The sequence below is a fragment of the Echiichthys vipera genome, assembly GCF_963691815.1.
Source record: "Echiichthys vipera genome assembly, chromosome: 16".
In the NCBI taxonomy this organism is placed as follows: domain Eukaryota; kingdom Metazoa; phylum Chordata; class Actinopteri; order Perciformes; family Trachinidae; genus Echiichthys; species Echiichthys vipera.
In genome coordinates this window covers 23024683-23046095 of record NC_139841.1, presented here as the reverse complement: position 1 = coordinate 23046095, position 21413 = coordinate 23024683, and the positions used below count along the sequence as shown (strand labels likewise).

At 39.4% G+C, this 21413-nt stretch overlaps 1 protein-coding gene across 1 annotated transcript in view; it reads left to right on the top strand.

Moving 5' to 3' along the window:
* The first annotated feature begins 708 nt into the window (after positions 1–708).
* lamc3 (laminin, gamma 3) overlaps positions 709–21413 on the top strand; it is a 101533-nt gene continuing 80828 nt past the window's right edge. The window contains exons 1-2 of the mRNA XM_083930420.1: positions 709–1190; positions 8275–8579. Of these exons, the coding sequence (XP_083786546.1) occupies positions 803–1190; positions 8275–8579 (693 nt within the window). The 5' untranslated portion in view covers positions 709–802. The remainder of the gene's footprint in view (positions 1191–8274; positions 8580–21413) is intronic.

Genomic DNA, 21413 nt, shown 5'->3' with positions numbered 1-21413 from the left:
AATATGCAAACCAGTTCTCACTTTTCAAGGTGGCTGGCCCTTGAGCGGGTCTGGGTGAAAAAGCAGTGCAGCTCTCTCACATCTCTATTTATATAAATAAATTGTCCCTTTAGGTCACAGAACTCCCATGAGCAACATTCCTTTATGGAGATGACCCGTGCCTGCTGAAATATTCCAGACAGTTTTAGCACCTCTAGTCTGCACGGTGAATCACTACAGTCAGCATTTACCAGAACATCCCGCTGAGGGGCCAACTGCCAAGTACATTTATCACCATATCGATGATATTGTGCATTCCTGTAAGTGGTATATGCAGGTGCTGTGGTACTTACTTCCTCCAATGCCCAGCGGTGCAACATCCTCGCTAGCACTATTATTTAAAGATTTTATAGAATGTATTTTTCCTGTCAAATGAGATTATCATACCCAAGTGTGCTTTACATCTGAAGCTAATGTTGTGATCCTTGTGTTGACCAGCAGGTGGAGAAGTTTCTTGGATTGTTCTACCCTCCAGCCCCCACCCCGGTCCCTCCTCTGTCTGTCTCCTGCTGCCCCTGGTGAGAGGAGTTCCTGCACAAACTTCATTCCACTCCACAGAGTGAGAACATATGTTGGAGGCTCACTAGTGACCGAACAGAGAGAGTAGTCAAACAAAGCTCCCAGACTGGACTTATCTTCTGTGGTTGGATTACTTCTCTCAAGTCAGGGCTTTCATGAGTTTGAAACTTTGCATCAGAGTGTATGACTGTGAACGTTTGTGTGAGAAGTGTGAATGTTAATTTGAACTGCTTTTAGATACATCATGGATACATGCTTTGCTGTGAGCTCTTTTCCCCTGGCCCTTCTACTCTCTCTTCATCTACACTGCCACCTTCTTGTTTGGGCCGCAATGGATCGCTGTTTTGATGAGGAGGGCGCCCCAAACCGCTGCATGCCCAAGTTTGAGAATGTTGCCTTCAATCGCACTGTGGTGACATCAAATGTGTGCGGTTCCCCACCTGAGGACTACTGCATGCAGACGGGCTCAACGCGCTCATGCCACTACTGTGACGCATCAGATCCAGACCTGAGCCACAATGCCAGCCTCCTCTCAGACTTCCACAGGAATGAAGAGTCCACGTGGTGGCAGAGTCAGTCCATGTACTATGGTATCCAGCACCCCAATTCTGTCAACCTCACGCTCCACCTGGGTAAGAGCACAGCTGCACATCCTTAGTTCGGTTTGACCCCTAGAATTCTTCGGTTTGACTTTTCCTCAACTTGCAGAGTCGTTTGTGGCCAGGCTGAGTGATCTAGGTCAAGCATGTGTATGTTCAGGGTTAAATTATGGTCTCTGTCCCTATAATGTTGTATAGAATGAACTATTTCATTTTAAAAGTTCTAGAAAGCTTCTCACATGTACTGCATTTGCTGTGTCCAAGAGTGGACTATGAATATCAGTAACAGATTTAGGGCTCAACTGAATGAAGATGGTTTCATGTGTTAAAGAGTCTGGTGATGGAATTTCAAATAAATGCATGCTAGGTGACCTCACAGTTGAGTTGAATTTCAACACCTTTACACTTTTCTGCGAAGCAAGTATTTTGATGCATTACTTTGTGTACTGCAGGCCCATTTATGGAGAAATCGGTAATACAAAACAGTTGTGCATAACAACACATGATTTGTATTACTCACAGTCGCAGCTCTGAGCTGTCTTCAGAAAAAAAAATCTGTGGCCCAGACATGGATTAGATTTGGTGTTTGCGAGCACATAGCCACAAGGGCATGTCTGAGAATTTGGTTGGATTTATAGAAGCCGGGGAGGACACATACTTGATTCTGACACGCCTGGATAGTAAGTGATTAATGGTTTAGTGTTGGCCCAAGTTTACTGTCATTCATCCCACGTATCACCACCCAGTATTTCTGATTAACCCATGCGGATCTGTCTGCCAAAATAATGTCACATCTGAAGCTGATGGGGCTTTAAAGGTATGATTTAACTGTACTAGAATACAGCCACAACACATAGCCTTCATAGACATAACATAATTTGGATCAAGCCATGGCTACAAATCAACCTTTATATAACTATTTTAGCTTGAAATTCACATTTCAACTTTTTAAAACATAACAAATTCAACATTAATCTTTAACCACAGGCTCAATTCATTGTTTTAATGCCAGGGATATACTGTGCAAACATACTGTACAACTGACTGTAAATTAAACAGAAGCCACTTAATATTTTCTGAGAAATTCCAGGAAATAAGTACCTGATAACCTGCAGAAAAGTCTCAAGTTGGGCAGGAATAAGCCTATGATAAGGGAAGAGGGCCAACTGAAGTTAGCAAGGCATTTACATAAATTGTATTTTGAATTCAAAAGATACCCTTAGTTTCCAGGGAGGTAAATTTCATTAACCTCCCCCCAGCCAGAGTCATTTTTGCATAGCCAGGGACTTGGTCAGCAGGTCTACTGTCACTTGAAATTAGGCAAATGTTCCCTTTACTTTGGGGAAAGTTTTCACTGAACTTTTGGAGAGAAATCCTTCAGAAATGCATTTGACACGACATTTAGCTTTTGGGGTTTTTGAAACATAGTCAAATGCCTGTAGTTAATACTTGCTGCCAAAAGAAACACATTACAGCGGAACATCTAAACAACTTGCCATGCTGATTAGTGTAAACCAGCCACATAATTGGTAGCCCAGAACCTTTCAGGAACATATGCAGCTATTGTACCTATTTTTTTGCCTTTTCCATTTGCAGTGGTTTTAATGGACATAACGTATAATACAGTAGAAGGCACAGATTGCAGAAATGCATTGCAGATTAAGTCTGTGGAAAGGAGGGCTTAATGATTCGGGGGAAATAAGTGGATCATAACTGCAATATCTTATGAGATTCAATAAAATAAGCCAAACTCCTGAAGACAAATTGCAGCATGTGTTGTTGGCACAACTTATGTACACATATCGTTTCTCCAGCATGAAGAGGATTCTGAGGCAGTAGTTCAATTTGATTTGATTTTGTTCAGCACTTGAAAACCTGACTAACAGTTGCCAACATTGGAGTTATAATATCTGGACCAACTATGGTTATAGGCTGAAGTATGAAGATATGTTCAGGCTGGGTAAATGCTTGGTTACAGTAAGAACAGGTAGGATAAAATGTTTGGAGTTAGGATTAGTCACGGTAAAATGTGAAAATCATAATTTCAAATAATTCAACTTCATTTCACTCGGAACTGAACCTGAACCAGCAAAACGCAAATATGTAACCATGCACCAATTTTACCACACTGCATTATCCCTGTGTTAGTAAGGATTGCCTTCTTCACACACTCTTTTTCTTTGAGCAAATGCATTTGACTCGCTTTTTGTACACTGCGTACATATTTGCATTTGAAGACATTCCCAATTTCACAAAATGTTATGAGACCAGCTTGAGCCATTAACATCATTATCCCATTACCATGCTGTGAAAAACTGCTGAAATAAAGTAATAGACCACATTTGTCACTTTAACTGAATTAAATTGTGGCGATTAATGTTACAAAGAATTATTGCAAACCTTTCTATGAAATTACTTTTTCCTCCTTCATTTATTTGCTGAGCTGTTTGTATGTGTGTGTGTAATGGAGGGTCTTAGAAAGGGCGTACACAGGAATTTGGGCCCCCTTGAAGAATATTGCTCTCCCCTTAATTATTGAACTAAGTGAATACTAAGTCAATACTAATGTTTTTTTTTTTGTTTGTTTTTTTGCAAAAACTACATCTTATTCATTTAACTAATTCTCAGTAAAAGGCTGCAATCAGCATTTCCCATGTTGTTTAATCGGTCTTCTCTTTGGCTTACTCTCCTCTGGCTCTGCAAATAATAATCAAGATAATGTCCAAAGTCTATTAACAAATGAAGAGAAGTCAGCAGTGACTTTTCTGCTCTGTGTGCATCAAATCAAGCGTATTTATTTACTCATATTTCACAGTTAATCGACAGGAAAGACTGAATGTGCTTCAAAATTAAAAACATCATCAGATAGATGTAGATCAGTAATAACTTAAAACATACAATAAGAAGGTTTAAAATATATTAAAACAACATGGCATAAAAATAAAATGAGAAGACACTACGTCCGTTATTATTTAAAAAAAAGGTAATAATAATATAACAATACTGATTACATACGCAAAGGTCAAGATTTCTTCTTTTCTCTCGCTTGGGACTTTTTAATGGAATTCTATTGCTAGGCAACAGCGGTGGTCCTTGTTAACTTCCTGTCAGCTAATGTCATTAACATTCAGTGCAACTGGAATCAAACTTGGACACATTTAGAATGTTTATGTTTACAACTTCCTTTTCGGTTAATGTGGCCCGGGAAAGAGATGTTTGGGGTCCCCTGCTAAAGCTGCTGCCCCCGCGACCCGACCCGGGATAAGCGGTTGAAGATGAGATGAGATGAGAGATGTTTACAACTTTACTACGTTTAGAATAACCTGTTCATTATACAAAAGTTCTTTGTTTGGACTTTTAGCAATACAACCTTTTAAAGGCAGACATGTTCCCTCGTCAAAGTAGGAGAAACGGGTGAAACTAATTTCGTAAATGATGGCTCAGTTGCTTCAAGTGTCCTAGTAACGCTGAGTCATGACACTGAGTGCCCTGGAACTCTTTATTTCTCCGTGACAGGACACTGAATATCCTTGAGTACTGGACAAAATAAAACTTTTAAGGACATCATCTTGGGTGTTTGGGAAAAGACCAACATTTTTTAATTTTTGTCTGACATTTTATAGACCCCATAACTACCTATAATCGAGAAAAAAATAGACACCAGTGACAGGGACAAAATGATGAGAGAAAATGTCAGAGCTTCGACCATAGACAAACTGTTATACCACTCTGAAAGCACGAAGTGCCTCCATCAAATAAAAAAAATTGATTTCCAATAGCAAGTAGATGTCTGGCTGTGTTTTGAGGCTTTGTTGTTTATAATCTCCGAATAGGTATTTTCGAAAGTCCTCCTTGTTGCTGCTGCAGAGCTATGTTCTGCCTTGTCTGGAGGTTTGTTATTCTTCAAACAGTCCCAACACCCACACGTCTGTCTTCCTCTGACTAAATTGACCTTTGCTCCTTCTGCTCCTAAACCTCTTTTCCTGGATGCGCCTGGTCCATAAGTTTACCAAATAAGCCAGGCTTATTTTATTTCCGACTCATTTTCAGTTGATTCTGTTTCGTAAAGTTAATTCAACCCATTTTAAGCTCAGTTACTATGGCAACTTATACTTGAAAACTAGTTAAATTTTGCTTTATGGAAACGAAACAAATGAAAATTAGTCATACTGACTGAACGAATTATCGTACTATATTCGATGATTTTGTTTTCATAATACACAACTTTATGTCATTGAATATCCCTAAATTGGGATGTGTGGCTTCCCTTTGGTCCATATGAAAGCTCTGTGATCCATCTGGGTTGCTGGTGGGGGGCGTCTTCGACATTACTGTTTTCCTTTGCCTCTCCAAACAAAACAAGCTTTCTCTGAAGGCAATACAGGCAAATGCTGGGATGATAAACACAGCAGTGGGACGCTGGGACACATATTGCAGCCAGGTCAGAGTGGGTCTGTGGAAGAGTAGAAAGAAGAAGGGGAGTCGGGCTTCTTCAAGGGGAGTAAACAAAACATAATGAGGAAGAAGGGGGGGGGTGGCGGCGGCTGGGCGGTTTGCTGGTAAGGAATTGGGGTCAGATTTTTTCCCACAAAGAGTCGGTGAGATACAGACAAACACACACATTCTAAGAGCACACATTGATGCCTGCAGCTGGTTCTCATTCAGTGTCGTCAAAGACAAGCAATATCCTGTCTCGGATGTAAAACAATGATAAAAGTCTGCCACAGTTGGCATGACACTCAAAGCCAGGTTATTGGCATGCATATGAGACACAATTTTTTGAAAGAGGCTACTTATTCTATTTCATTCATAAGCTTTGCAACACAGCATGATTCCAGGTAAATCCACTCATTGTTTACTCACCCATGTATTTGCTGATCACAAAAAATCTCAGACTTGGAGTAAATGGAGTGTAAACACTGAGTGCAGTACTTGTGGTGAGTTTAGTCTCAGTCTGGGCAGACATGAGCAGCTGTGTTAAGTTGTCACTAATGACTAGAGTAGGGTCAGACCCTGTACTTCTGCAGCTCCCAGCCTTTGCTCTTCAAGCGTGTGTCCAAATAGTAATTTTATTAGTGTGCTTGTACGCAGCATGAACAGCTTTGGTTGGATTTGTGTTGCCACACGATTCTGGATCAACACTGTTATGTCACGACAGGCTGTTTTACTGGGTTTCCAAACGTGTATTAATCTTCAGTGCTCGAAGACCTGTCGCTTGGAAAACAAAGAGAGACTTCTACTTCAAACTGAGTTGTCCAAACTGTGAAAAGAAATGTGTGAATTATATATTTTGTGTTATATGTTACTTTGCTTGGTTGAGATTTAATTGCTAAAATCTCCTCTGTTGTGACCACATAAACTCTAATGACTACATAAAGTATGCACTCCTGAAAGAGGATGAATCACGAATCATTAAACATTATGCATAACAACATACAAATATCATTTGCAATTAGTCTGCATTTTATCATGGATATTGAACAAACGTTTCATCTTCTGCCCATTTTATGTTTTTGCCTCAGTCCCAGCAGGGCTGAGCTCACCTCATGCAGGGAGTAAATGAAAGCTAAATGATCCTAGGGCTCCTAAAGGAAAGATACCATTAGAGATTGTTGCAGAGACAAGAGACAGAGATGCCTTGATGTGACTTGGCAGAGGAAAGCAACAGATGTCATTATGGCAGTACCAGTGGATGGCATCCCTCTATGAGTGTGCAGAGCGACTGAGACTTAGTAGCTAATGATGTCGAAAAACATCCCCAAGAGTGAAATGAAGAAGCCTGTTAAGAGAGTTTTAACATGTTACTTCTCACTCTGGTCTCAATATGACTTCAGTTTTTGTCTGCCCAGTTAATCCCCTGTAAAGCTGTAAACATTTGGCAGATTCTGAATGTGTGTTCATATTCAAGAAGTATTACCCTGCAAGCTTTTCCGATATGGCTCCAAGATTATTGTTTGAAGTGTGCACAGTGAGCAAACAATGGGAGGAAATGACACCAACCACTCAATCAAAAGGAAGCATTGATTCTCTGTTTGCTCTGAGATTAGGGAAGAAGATGTCAACTTTTCCGACAAAACCAAATAAGAAAATTACAGCTATTTTGCAAATCAGTCACTTTCCCACAATTTTCCACGCAGAAAAACATTACGATTCAAAATCACCTATTAATTAAAGCTGATGCAGTATGTAATGATATGCAAAAATGTCTTACCTTACCTTTCCTCTCATTTAATCAAGAACTTAGGCCTACGTTGGTGACTCATCCACTTATTATGCATCTTCTGAAGTAACTTTCTTCAATTACAATCCAACACCAATTTCAGCACAACTTAGTCAGATCTGCTAAATCCCCCTCAACACCAACTCAAATGGAAATTTGGTTATGTATATCTCCTCGTTGGCTGCATATCCTTTTCTAGATGATATTGTGCCCTAAATCCCATTTTCCTTTTGCACAGTTCGAAGTCAAATCAGTGTTGTGGGGGGAATACAAATCTACAAAGTATCTCTTCCTCTTTGTTTCTCCCCATGCCAACAAATGACTGATGTACCACTAAAGATAACCTGTATCATTCAATCGATATGTTTAATTATGTTTTAAATGATTGTCTAATCCCCTTTTTATTGATTGTTCTGTTGCTTTCCTGTTAGACCTCAAATGTTGCATCAGACTTTATTCTAACCAATGATTTGACAATGCAAGAAAATTTCCACTGTGCTATTGCACTCATTGGCCTGTTCTTTCCTGCAGTTATTATAAGAAAAAAAATATGTTTTTGTCTCTTTCCCTTTGACCTATGTTTCACTTCTGGGGCCCATTAAGATCCGGATAATGAGAAAATAATCCTGGGTATTCTTCTACTCCTGCAGGAATGACATTCATTTACCCTGCAGAGAAGCGCAGGAAATTAAGCCTATCCCCCATTGTTTTCCTTCTTTCTATAATGCAATTAAGTCTTTTTTTCCCCCTGTGCTCCTGGGCCCTAAACTATCACCCCGCAGTGTTTGTTTCTTACATAACCATCCCTGATCAAACTGTGTAACTACAATGGATCTAGTTCCAACAGTAATTCTTTCAATGATTCTATTCAAAGCTAATCATATCTGTTGTCCACAGGGAAGGCTTTTGAGATAACCTATATACGATTGAAATTCTACACCAGTCGGCCGGAGAGCTTCGCCATCTACAAGCGCACAGAGGAGGGTGGGCCCTGGTTGCCTTACCAGTATTACAGCGCCTCTTGTGAGAAGACCTATGGGAAGGATGCTAAGGCTTTCAATCGCCCAGGAGATGATGAAAGGACTGCTTTATGTACAGATGAGTTTAGTGATATTTCTCCCCTCACTGGAGGAAACGTGGCTTTCTCCACCCTGGAGGGACGTCCCAGTGCATACAACTTTGACCAAAGTGTGGTGCTGCAGGTGAGGGCATATTTTATTCTCTATATCTGTATATTATTTGGTTGACATGGCTTTTATTTGCTCCAATTAAATATATTTTGCTGACAGATCACAACTAACACACATTGTTACTTAAATACAAATGTTTTGATGCATTACATTTCAAAACCTCCGATCCATAACGGATGCTAGATGTTGAACAACTTTATTCAAAAATGGTTATATTTACCTGTAGACACAAGTGCTGCTCTCATCACACAGATAGGTTGCTGTTAGGTGACCTTGAGTGATGTTAAAGGCGCCCATAAATAAAATAAATTATTCTTATTTTATTATTAACAGCATCACCTTGCAACTAATGTTTCCTGACCACCGCCTTAAGCGTACACTTTTACACAAACCAACATACCGTAGCTATACACACATACATGCCTGCCTTTGAGCCTTTTTCAAAGCAGCTGAAGGGAATCTAATGTTAGCTCTGATTAACATTGATGAAGCTTTGAGAGCGCTGTGCTGAATTAATGGCTGCCTCTTGGGGGAGAGTCTGGGAAGGGTGGGCACAGTAAAGCATGCCTAAAAATGAGTAAATAAAGCACTTACTGTAGCCACTCCTTTCTCTTTGACAGGGCTGTAAGGCTGAATGCATGCATATATCCATGCATCTGCTCTGCATGTCTACTTTGATGAAATACTTTTCTCTTCATTTATATATACAGTGAATGTCGAAATTAGGGAACAAAGTATTAATAGTTGATTTATTCTGAAATATTTATATTTATTGATTCTGAGTTAGTTTTTACTGTTCAGAATTTGATCAAATATATCCGCTGTGGCTATACCACTGCTGTACTAGCATGTCTTTTTTAAATAACCAAGACACTCCTACAAAAACCTTTGAGTGAGCAAAATTAGAGAACAATTTTTCAATATTCTCAGCTTCAAGGAACTGCTTAACCTGTTTTACAGCGTGACTGCATGAACATTGCAGCTGATTTGGAGACAATTGGAGTGAAGGTATTGCATGTTGCCGTAGGAGGTTCACATAAACGTTTGTATTCACCCTGCCATGTAGCTGTACAAGTAGCCCAACTCATCCTGCAGAAAACATCCCCCAAACCATGACACAAATTTAACTGACTTCTTTGCACACTTTGGGTTCAGTCTTTACCCAGTCCTACGACGAAAAAAAGGTTTCCTATCAGGCACAAATAAATTGACATGGTTTGGTCACTGCAGAATGGGCTTTCAGACCAAATTGTCTTAAAGGGCGAGACACTGTGTGCTGAGACAGATCCTCGCCGTGTTCAGCACTGAACTGCAAGCAATTCCAGCTGCAGTGTTAAACCGATTCCCCATTGAGTCTTTGCATGATCCTCTCCTCCATCCTTCTCATGCACCTCAAGGACGACCAGCCTTTTTGAGGGAGTTAAATGAATCCGTGTCCCTGTAAAGTTTCAATATTCTTGAAATCACAGACTAGGAACAACCATCCTCTCTTGCAATGGCTGAGAGGATCATCCCTTTGGCCTTCATCTGGACAACCGGCTGTCGCGGGGTTTCATTATCCTAGGAACGGCTTGCCTTCTTGCAAAGTAACCAGGAGAGCTGCCAGATAAATATGGCATGTCAAACAATTAAGTAAATTGTCACCAAGTGCCACATTAACACCAATAACTGGGAGGTATCTGAAAGTGTTCTCTAATTTTGCTCACTGCTTTTTTTCACAAAATAAAGGTTTTTGTTGAAGTGCCTTGTTTATTTAAAAAAAACATGCTAGGACAGCAGAGGTTTAGACACAACGGATATTCTATCAAATTCTGAACGATACAAAATAAGAGTATTTCAGTATAAATCAAGTATTAATACTTTGTTCTCTGATTTTGATCTCCAGTAAATTTATAGAACCTTAGCTGCCATGTGTGAATAAATGTATATCCAGGTTCCTGCATTACTCATAGTCATTTATAATCAAGTATACATTAAAAGTAACCTTGTCACAACAAATTACTGACAAGTAAGTTATCTAATTAGAGCAGAGATCCTCCTACAGGACCTTCTTCTGAAGGAGAATATGTCATGATGATACATACAGTAATAATATCTCAATTCATAATGAGATGATAGGAATCAGGATATTAAATTAACGTTGTCCATCTTGGAAGAAAACTGGTATTTGAAATCACTATCTAAATTGGTGAATATGACTAGATGAGGATTAATCTGCAGAATCTGAAGATTCTCAATCAAATGCAGATGTATACAGGAAGATTTATTCTGAAACAGCTGCTGAAATTAAATTTATTTTGGTTCAACCTTAATATCTGACCATATAGTCAGAAAGAACACAAATAATTTTAAAGGTGGTACAATTTCAAATGAAGTCAAGGGGGAAAAACACAATCAGGTTTATTGCCAAGAAGGTTTTCACATACAAGGAATTTGCCTTGGTGTGTTGGTGCGACTGTGGCTCAATGGCAGAGTGGGTCGTCCTTCATTCGTGAGATTGGCGGTTCGATCCACCTCCCCAGGTCCACATGTCGAAGTGTCCTTGGGCAAAACACTGAACCGAGAATTGCTCCCCGTGCTGCGCATGGGTGTGTAAATGTGGTGTGAATGGTTCAATAGATTAGATGGTATGTAGATGTTCACTGCTATCTTTGTGAATGTCTGTATGAATGGGTGAATGTGACAAACACTGTGAAAGCGCCTTGAGTAGTCAGAAGATTAGAAAGGCGCTTTATAAGTACAAGTCCATTTACCATTTACCAATAAACCAATTTAAGGGTGATATAAATTTAAAGCAAGTACCGCCAATGTCAAGAAAAATGGAAAATAAGTGCAATTGATCTGTTTGAAAAATAAAAGATCTGCAGAGTTTTCTGCTGAAATGTGCAAAATATTGCCCAGGGAATGTGAGAGAGTTCACAATGTGAAGTATAAAGAAAATTAAAATTAGACAGGAGGCAACAGCAATAATGCAGTAAAATGACATGTAAATGACACCAGCAGCAGCATAAAGCATGGAACCCTTTCCAAATCTAAGTCACAGTTTTTTAGTAGACGTCCCACCACCACCCCACAGCCTGTTTGACAGGGCATATCAGCCTCCCACTGCCTGAGTGTTATGCTTCCTCCCAGTGTCCCTTACAGTGTAGTGCTATCTGTTATTGTTATTTTTATTTCCTGTAAAGACATTTTTAACATGTAGTGGATATGTATATTCAAACAGTAATCTTCCGTAATTCTGGAACTATATACCGAGATGATCAGTCCACAGCCATTGCCCCCTCATGTTAGCTACAGTAATTAAGACATGCTCTCCTGTCTGACCTTTATACTAAAATGTTGTGAGGAAATAGCTCTGGCAGTGTAAGTCTACCACTTCTGTAAAAGAAGCTGTCCTCCTCCACATCATTAAATAAGAAGAGTAAGAGTGTCTTTTGGAGGATGTGTGGAGGATATGTGGTGTATCCCTGCATAACCATAACCCGCTGCCAAAGAAAGAAGCTACCTTCCAAAACTTAATAAAGTAACAATGAGGTAATCTTCGAGGAGGATGTGTGTTGCTCCGCCTGTCAGTATATTTGCAGTTTACTGTATACGACTGTTATAAATCAATTTAGAGATGATTTAGCTACAGTACACCCCAATCCCAATATATCTCTCGGCTCACTGAATGTTTTGAAACTCGGCTTTGAAATATGTTTCAAATATCTGAATGTAGTGTTCAATAAAAAACTGCTGAAGCAAAAATGAGCCTGACAAAGAGCAAATAGATAGCTTTTTGTCTGCCATCGCGAGTGCATTTGAATATTTATTTCATTCATTCCCTTAAACAAATCATATTTAGTTTAATAAAGGAATAAAGGATTTATTGATTTTTACAGTTTTATTTGCACTCTTAAACCTGCCTAAGATGTATGATTTAAAAAGTGTGGTGTAGCTGACGGGCCCTTAGGGCTACATATGGCATCTTTGCCTGCACACATCCCCTACCCTGCCTCCCTAACACACACATGCTGTCTTCTCATAAACACCCCCACCCCCAATCAACCACGGCACTTTGAATGGGTGACATCTCTGAAACCTCCCACAGAGTAGAAAGAGACAGCTTTCCTCGAGAGTGATCCCGTTTTAAACTGGGAAAAAGATGGAGGCTGGAAAGACAGCAGTAGTGAAGCCACATCAGCTCTCAAGCTAAGCCACTCTGAGGAGCAGGATAAAGATATTTTCTCCTTAGCTCTGCAATGTGAGGGACTCTTGCATTTACGAGTGAAAATAGAAATGAAATGCACCACTGGATTAGCTTTAGCGTTGTTACAGGTTGTGTGCATTGTGTTAATGTCAGTAAGGCGACATGCAGCCGCGTAAAAGATGAATCTGCACGCAGGGCTGTGTTTGGCTCCTGATCTGAAAGTCCTGAGATGCTACCCTTATCTGTCTTGCTAGGACAATAAAAAAAAAAAGGAGAGTGAGTGGAAAACATATTTATGTGGCTTAGTTATAGCTGGCTGTTCTACATTATTTTTTGCAAGAGAGCAGTTATATAATGCTTTCAAGAAAAGGTAGCAGCAGCCTGGTTTTCCAGTTCAGAGATTATTAAACTGTCCTTTTATGATTAATCCCTTCACACTAGTCTTCTACCACTTTCAGCCCCTCTATCTGTTATATCATTCTGGACTCTGGCAGGCTGGAACAATAGCAAACCGGAGTCTAGGTTTGTAGGACATACTGGATCGAGCCGGGCCTGTTTATGCGTTGGAAACACATGCTCCATGCATGAACAGAGCAAACAAAAGACATACATAGTCTCACCATTAGAGGATTATGTGTGATTAATGAATAAAGGAGTAAGGATTATGTAAAGGTGGAATGGGTAGAAACAGGTAGTCTAGAATTAACTATAGCATGATAGGAATTAAAGGTATTGTAGTCTGGTGGTGGACATTTGCCTTATAATGTTTAATGACCTGGTTTCAGTTACAAGTCATGGAAGATGAAACACATTTTATGCTATTATGACGTTTTTGCTTAAAAAAAAAAAGAAAAATCAGCAAACTTGCCCAAACCTTAACTAGGCAGTAAAGAGAGAGTAAAAGCCGAAGGAAAAATGTTGCTGCTGTCACATAATTCAGTGGAGGTGGCATGTAATTCTGCCCACTACACACTTAATTCATCCCATTACATTCTGTACACTGGAAAGTGTAAAACAAGATGAGGGCATATTTGGTTTAAGGCATTTTGAGCAGCAAGTTATACAGTGTGCTCATAAAGGGTAAATCACTTTGTGAGGTGCAGTGTTCTGTGCTATTTGTCTATTCTATACTATTCTCTTGTGCAGTCTCATCATGAGAGTCAATCACTTTGTTAGGTATAAGGTGTTGTACTGTGCCTTCCAGCAGCAGTCAAAGGTTTTAAGCATCCTGACAAAAGTTTTTTCTTCAGGCTCTGTGGTTGTAGATGGAGCAGAAACTATAATAAGCAGACACCACATATTTGAGAATAGACGTCTTCCTGATGAAACCTGTTTGATCTATAGAAATTATTGAGAGGAGACATATTTCTAATTGTCTCACCTTTTGATAGCAACATAAATGTTTTAAAGTGAAATAGGCCGATTGGAGCTGCACTCTGAAGCACTCGGCAGGTTCTTTTTTAGTGAAGTTTTTTTTAGGAATGTGGCTTCAGTTCTTGTCAAACTTGGTGTGAATATGGGATTATTAAACTAGTAGTAATGGAGCTAGGTGCCTTGAGAATAGCATTGATTTCTGTACTGTTCCTTTTGAGGTGTTATCACACCCCAGGTGCAACATGAGAGATTCCTAGCATATTGATATACTGACATGTGATTAATATTCCACACAACAAATGGCAAACGCATTTAATACACACTAGTGGCATTGCTTTCGGGATGTTGGTTGGACTTTGGTCCAGACTGAAATATAGGTATAAGCGTTTCAACTGTTGGATGGATTTGCACAAAATCTGCACAGATATTAATAGTTCATAGATGATGTATCAGGAGGACCTTAGGGATCCCAGGACTTTTAATCTAGCACCAACACCATGATGTTGACACTTGTGGTTTCAAGCAGGGATTTCCAAACTTTTTCAGCTTGACACCCAAAATAGAAATTTGGCAGCTCTCCAGGACCCAAATTTACAAAAATACATCATGAATTCATGCGACCAAGAGGGAAGGAATCACAGAGAAGTCACACTCAATGTTACCTCAGCCTGAGAGTGAACACGTTTCTCAGGTCAAGGGGGAAGAGAGAGAAAGAAGGGGGTAAACTGTCCTGCACACAGCATCTGAGCTGTGTACTCTGACTTGTGTAGCAAAAAAGAAAGTTTAAACCAAAATTGTAATTAGGAAAAATGATTCACATCGTATAGTATTGCTATGCATTGATTGGCAACCTAATCAAAATGGGCCTGCGACCTAACTTTGGGAAAGACTGTTTTAAAGTGAAATCTCAACTTAAGTCTCAGCTATGTTATGGACTACCATGGAATTTAGTGAATATGTCCATGTCCCCTTCAGGATGAACTGTATTAACTCTAGTGATCCTTTAAGTTTTCCCTGGCACCATCATCAGGTCCAACATTTTGTCTCAGAATTAGAAAGCTTATACTCAAAGTGGTAATTACCAAATGTTATCATGCTAAAATTCTAAATTGACACTCAGCATCGTCAACAATATACCTGCTAAACATCAGCATGCTGGCATTGTAATGGTGAGCATGTCATCGTGTTGATGTTAGCATGTTGTTCAAAGCACCACTAAATTCAGTCTTGCACAGCTGCTAACATCTGTAGACTCTGTAGTCGACCGTAAGGGGGCACTGACCCTGCAAAAAATGTAAACACTTTCACAGGGATTCTGTTCATGTTGACCCCAACACTGAACTTTTGACTTGGTGGTTGGAGTTGCTACTGCAATTGTAGGACTACTCTTTGGCAATACATTAGCATAAAATATATTGTACCAAACAAATCTGACAACATTTTCACAGAAAAAAACAGGCACCTTAATATCTGTTAGACATTTTAATAGACTTCATTGACTTCAAATGATAATTTTCAGTGGATCTAAAAGAAACACCAGACCTTTTGTTCTTTTGAGATGGGCAATGCTGTTCGAATAAACACCCTGACGACTCAGTCTGTTGAGCGGCTTTCAATGTTTACACTTCAGAGGACCCATCCGCAAAGTCTTCAGTCTGTTTGTTTATCTAGGAGAGTTCGATTCCCAGGTGTGTCGGTCCGCAGCTCCAGCTTGTCCCTGTCTCCCCTTGTCCGGGCTAACAGCATCACAGCTTTCACTCTCTGAATGAGAAACAGCAACCGCCGCTTTTGATTTCGGTGTCTGTTCCTCGGTCAACATCTCTGTCATCATCCCTGTTGTTCTGCGTATTTGGAACCACTCTGATCAGCACGGTGGAGAAATCAATGAATTAATACTTTAATTGGTGTGCAGGGAAAGCCCAACAGTGTTCAGTCTGTAGAAAAATAACTTGGTTATCCGCCTGTTGCTAATTCTGTTTTATTTAAAAGGTGGTAGTTCTTCTTAATTCTATTCTAAACATCATGTAATAAAATCTATCTAAGGACATCAGATCTTTCCCGAGCTCAAATGTAAAATATGATTACATGAATTACGATGCTGAATAATTGATGATTCTGTGTGCAAAGTAATTAAGATCACTATCAAAACCCCCTATCAGAAACGGCTGTTACACATTAAATAATCATAGCGAGAGAATACATTTTTGAACAACTTGGTGTGTCTACTAAGTCTACTGCATCATAATTTAGTTGAAGTAAACACAAACATTATTTTTGCTGTTTATTATAGAAGGAAATGCATTTTACTCTAACCAGCAATTTTCAATTAAATAAAATAGGACATTTTCATTCGTACTGTTAAATGAGTTGCTGTGTCTGCAGGTATGCCACTTTTTAAAAAATGCTTAACCGTGTGATTTCTCCTGTTAATTATAATCAATGTACAAAGATACAAGCCAAGTCTTTCCTTTATTTTCTATTTGGTGTATAAAAAGGAACTTGTCTCCCCTTATCTGTCACAGGAAACCTTGTTATTTCTCATTAACCCGCTGAACCTTTTAGATGTGTTTATTTCCATATAAAGAAAGACATATTGGTGGTTGTTTGTTCTCTCAGTAAGCAGGCCTTAGTTACATTAAAACCTGGCTACTAATGGTGGTGTTGGCTTTATTTCAGTATGCTCTGGATGGCATCGACCCACTGATTATAAAGCTGTGGGGGATCAATAAAAGCCAAGAATACATAGATTGGGTGGCAAATCTCTCAACAGACCTGCCAAACACTGCTTCTCCTTCACCCTACCTTTCCCACTCTGCTATCCTCTTAAACAACAAGATGAGAAGACCCATAATTGACTGGTATTTCTTCTCCTATTAGAATAAAAACCATATCAATTGCACCATTTATTTCATTAAATCTCTCTTTTCCCCCGCTATTTTAAGTGTGATGGGACAGATGGGTTCTAGTGAGCAAAGACAAAAACACATCAGCTGTCGTCTTTGATGCAAAAACAAAGAATATTATTTTCCATGCAGTGAAACATCAAAGAACAAACATGGTGGGGCCTACTTGTCTTCTTTAATGGTTACCTACTGGTTCCCACTTGAGCTACAAATACTTGAAAAACAAGAAGAAAATGGGCAACTCCATATGAGAGTTGGAGAGCAGCACTCGAAAATACAATTTCCACAACAATTTCTTGAATATAAGATGGACAGCATAAAAAGGACGGAGCAGAAGGCTACAGGGAGTGAAGTCCTGTACATGCAACGATATAACAGCTGTTGGTTTTGAACAATAAATAGAATCCCTTGCACAGATCAAAACAGCTTATTTTTTCTGTTGTGTAAATAGATTTCAGTATTTCACCAGGGTGATCGTAAACATATATTAGTGCATATCAGAAACAAACAAGACGAATGTTTCCATGTAGACCTGTACACTTGATCCCAGATACACTGCTCTAGAATGCAGCATTTTTGGCTGCAGGGATTTCCTGGACATGTCGTTCCTGTCCACAGCCTGTAAATAAAGATGAACAGTTTGACAGCTCCCAAAAAGTGAAGCCAAAACATCTCAATCCCCCCCTGGTGGCTGGCTGCAGTAAAGGTCATAATCATTGTCCTCGTTCCATGTTAGCGTATGGGCCAAACTAAAAAGTCAAAGCACATGTCAAATACAGGTAGTTTTATCATACTTACGGTGGTTCAAGACAAGTGTTGATTTTTCTAATACCCTTTGGTTTTGATTAGTTATTTGATGCTATAAAAACTGATGACTGATAGCTGTGCTGGACTCACAATTGGTTGCTACTGTGGAATAACATAATAATATGGTCCTGTCCTCAAACGACCCAATCCAGGATATAAAGGCCTCACCTTTGTAAAGTGGGAGGAAGTAGATATGTGTCTATATATATAGTCTGTTATATGGTCCCGCTCCACCTGATCCTTTGCTGCCGAACTTAAGTGAGCATTAGTGGTGAAGCCCACCTAAACAGTTGGGGGTAAGGGGTCAACATGATGCACAGGTTCCTCCGTAGTTACTGCAATTCTTCTATGTTGTCAATACCAGCTTTCTTCTTTGAGTTTATGATTCCCTGACTATTTCTAGTGCTACCAGCTGGTCAAAATTCTCATTTGTCCCATGATTAAGCTCTTCTCCGCATTTAGTGAGAAATATTTAGCAAACAGTAACAGGGCACACTACATTTGTGAATCTGGTAAATATTGCCTCCAGGAAAACAAGAAAACCCAATCATGATACTTGAATTATGTCACAGTCTCCATATGTCTTTGGTAAATCTTAGTCTTTTTTATGTTAGTCCACATATCAAGTGCAACTGTTGCCATCTTTAGTATGAGTCAGTCACACTCCCTAAAGAAGTCCTTCAGCTTCATATGCCTCTTCATTCATTCAAACCTTGTGTAGATATGAGTACATTGCTATGTACATACAGGTGATATTGGCTGAAGTTTTGTATGGATAATGGTTGTAAATGGAGCCTAAGAAGTGTCAAATATTTAGCACCTTTTTATGAGACTTCTACTTTCGATGAGCCAAATGTGAAGGCCTCATATTGTTGCTATAACGACTTGACCTTCTCTCTTGTCTGCAATACACTGCTCTCTGCGGTTAGGTGTCTGGGATTGAGCTCTTTTATTCCCGGGAATGAACAAACCTCAAAGAGCTCTTGCCCGAGCGGAAAAGAAGTAGGAAAAATGCCAGTGTTGTGATTGTAATCACACAAACAAACCTCCAGTCTCTGATTTTGCTCAGGCTGAATGTGTTTTTTCCATCCAGTTCATGTGATTACTGTAATTGTCCCAAGTGCTTCAGGACTGTACGTGGACTGAAGTTTTGCAGCACAGGCCACACAATTGTAGCATGAGTATAAAAGTGTTGAGTAAGTCCATTGTAGTCTGAGGCTATTCAGATTCTGTGTTGGAGGATTATAAAAAAAAAAAATTTTCATGACCTTCAAAGGGAACATAGTACTGAAAAATGTCTTGATTCTTATCATTATTTATTACTCTCACTCTCTGTCTCTCTCATTCTTTCTCTCTCTCTGGGAGTGGAGAGGCTGACTCTGAATGCCGTGTTTTTGCAAACTTTACGTAGTATACCTTTAAATTAGGTTCTGTAAAAATACCACTTCTCTAATAAACACATATTGCTTCAGTGGCAGCTACTAGTGTGGACATATTGACCCTTCTTTATATAATGGCTTTTCTTGCACTGAGATACAGATTGGCCATTTGTGCCAGGGGTTAAAATCCCAGTCTTTACATACAGATCGTCAACACAGTATAACATGATCCCTGTTCCTCCCTGTGTGCCATTTCCTCTGCATATGGCTCATAGAGTCATAGAGAAGCATGCATATTTCATGAGGCTTAAAACAGGAATTGCATCCTGTCTGTTTTATTAGCATTTTAATCCCTTTGCAGATTTAACGCTTGTGCCTCAGTCTGAGTAGCGCATAGTTTCAACATAGAGGTTTTACACGCTTCATCTGCTGCTGTTAAAATATATCTCCTTGTCAATTTGAGAGGTCAAAACAAAATTACATTGAAAAGAAAAACCATCTGGTGACACTTAAATGCACAGGTGTTTTTGTCTCATGTATATGACATCTGCATAAATATACAGCAGTGTTCTGTGTTATGCCAGTGACCAGTCATGGGTTGTGTCTTCATTGCCAAATCAGTTTAATTTGCAATAAACAACACTCACCCTGTAACACGGCATTTAGGTGTTTTCTCGAAAGTAATGGCTTACTTCAAAGGGAGCTCTGTTGTCAAGTTTGTAAAGCTCTCTTTTTTCAATAATCACGCAGAAGATGAAAGCTGCTTTTTGAATTCTAATTTAATTTGTTCAGTCATCCATTAAAACGGGTTGTCTGTCTCTTCTGCCACCAGTCCACCCTCTCTCTCTCTCTCTCTCTCTCTCTCTCTCTCTCTCTCTCTCTCTCTCTCTCTCTCTCTAGAAAGCCGTGTGGCAAATTGGAGCTCCAGCACTGAATGACAATGAGTAAAAGGGGAAAAATACATATTGAGGCCACAGTGAACTTAAGCAATTAAATTAAAAAGTTATTAACTTTGGAATGGGGGACTCTCTTTCCCGCCACTGCCTGCAGCCAGAGGTTTCAGAGTTCAAGGAAACAGACTATAGACCGTAGAAGGGAAGGACACAATCATGTAGAGGAAAAAAGAGGTAAAGACAGAGAGGGAGGAAAGGGACAAGATATACTTTAGAGGTGAGGGTGAAGGTTATGAGCCCCTGAGCAGAAATGAAAACTGTGATTATTGTCATCAAAAACGTTGCTGTGTGCAGCCTTATATATGTCTGTGTGCATGTGTTCCTGCTCATTTGATCATTAGACCGTTATTGTCTTAAGGAAAGGACTGGCTCGTTTCCACTCCCAACACTTTAGCCTATCCCTACGTCAGCATCATTGTAGTATTGTGAGCCCAAATTCCAAGGGAGTACGAATCAAAGTTAATTAAGCTTTTGCTGTGGTTTGCACAAATAGTATGTAATGGGCTGACTACTAATTAACCCTAAGAAACTGCTTCCTTTCAGTGCGGTAAATGATATTTGGAACTATGTCTGCTTTTCCTTACACAGTTGGCACTGTTTTATCATGCATAACTAATAACTCTTCCATATGATAATGGTCTCGAAACCCTATGATAAATGGAGGAGAGTATTTGCTATTATGGTGTGTAAGAACTTTAAAATGCTAACAACGCATTTAAAACATCTTATCATCTGTGTGTGTGTTGCAGAATGAAAGCTGGATGTTGGAAACAATAGCATTGCAGTACCAGCGTTCAAATGGCCCTCTTTAGTAGAGGACTGTTTCTCATGAATTTTAACATTAACGATCCTCGGTTTGTTCTAATCACTCATTTAATAATTTACCAAAAGAGCAGGTCATGTCCGTTATGTCCTTCCCTTGTTTTTTATCAAAAACATTGAATTTCAGTTGAGATCTCACCACATTTAAAAAAATATTCCCCTAGCCTTTTTATTTTATTCTTCTTCTTATAGCTTGTAACAGCAGCTCCCGTCGTGTTTTTTTTTTTTTTAACTTTGCTATTTGTTGGTTCAGTCTTTTCGTTTCTTTTGTCGAATTAATCACATTCTGTACATAAGCGTTGAGACGATGGCTGGCCTAAGTTTTGTTATTGTTACTATTTTTACTTTTTCGTAACAGAGAACCTTGCCGGTAGAAGTGGGGGCATTTTTTACACGCGTGAACAGCTGATTGCGCTGTG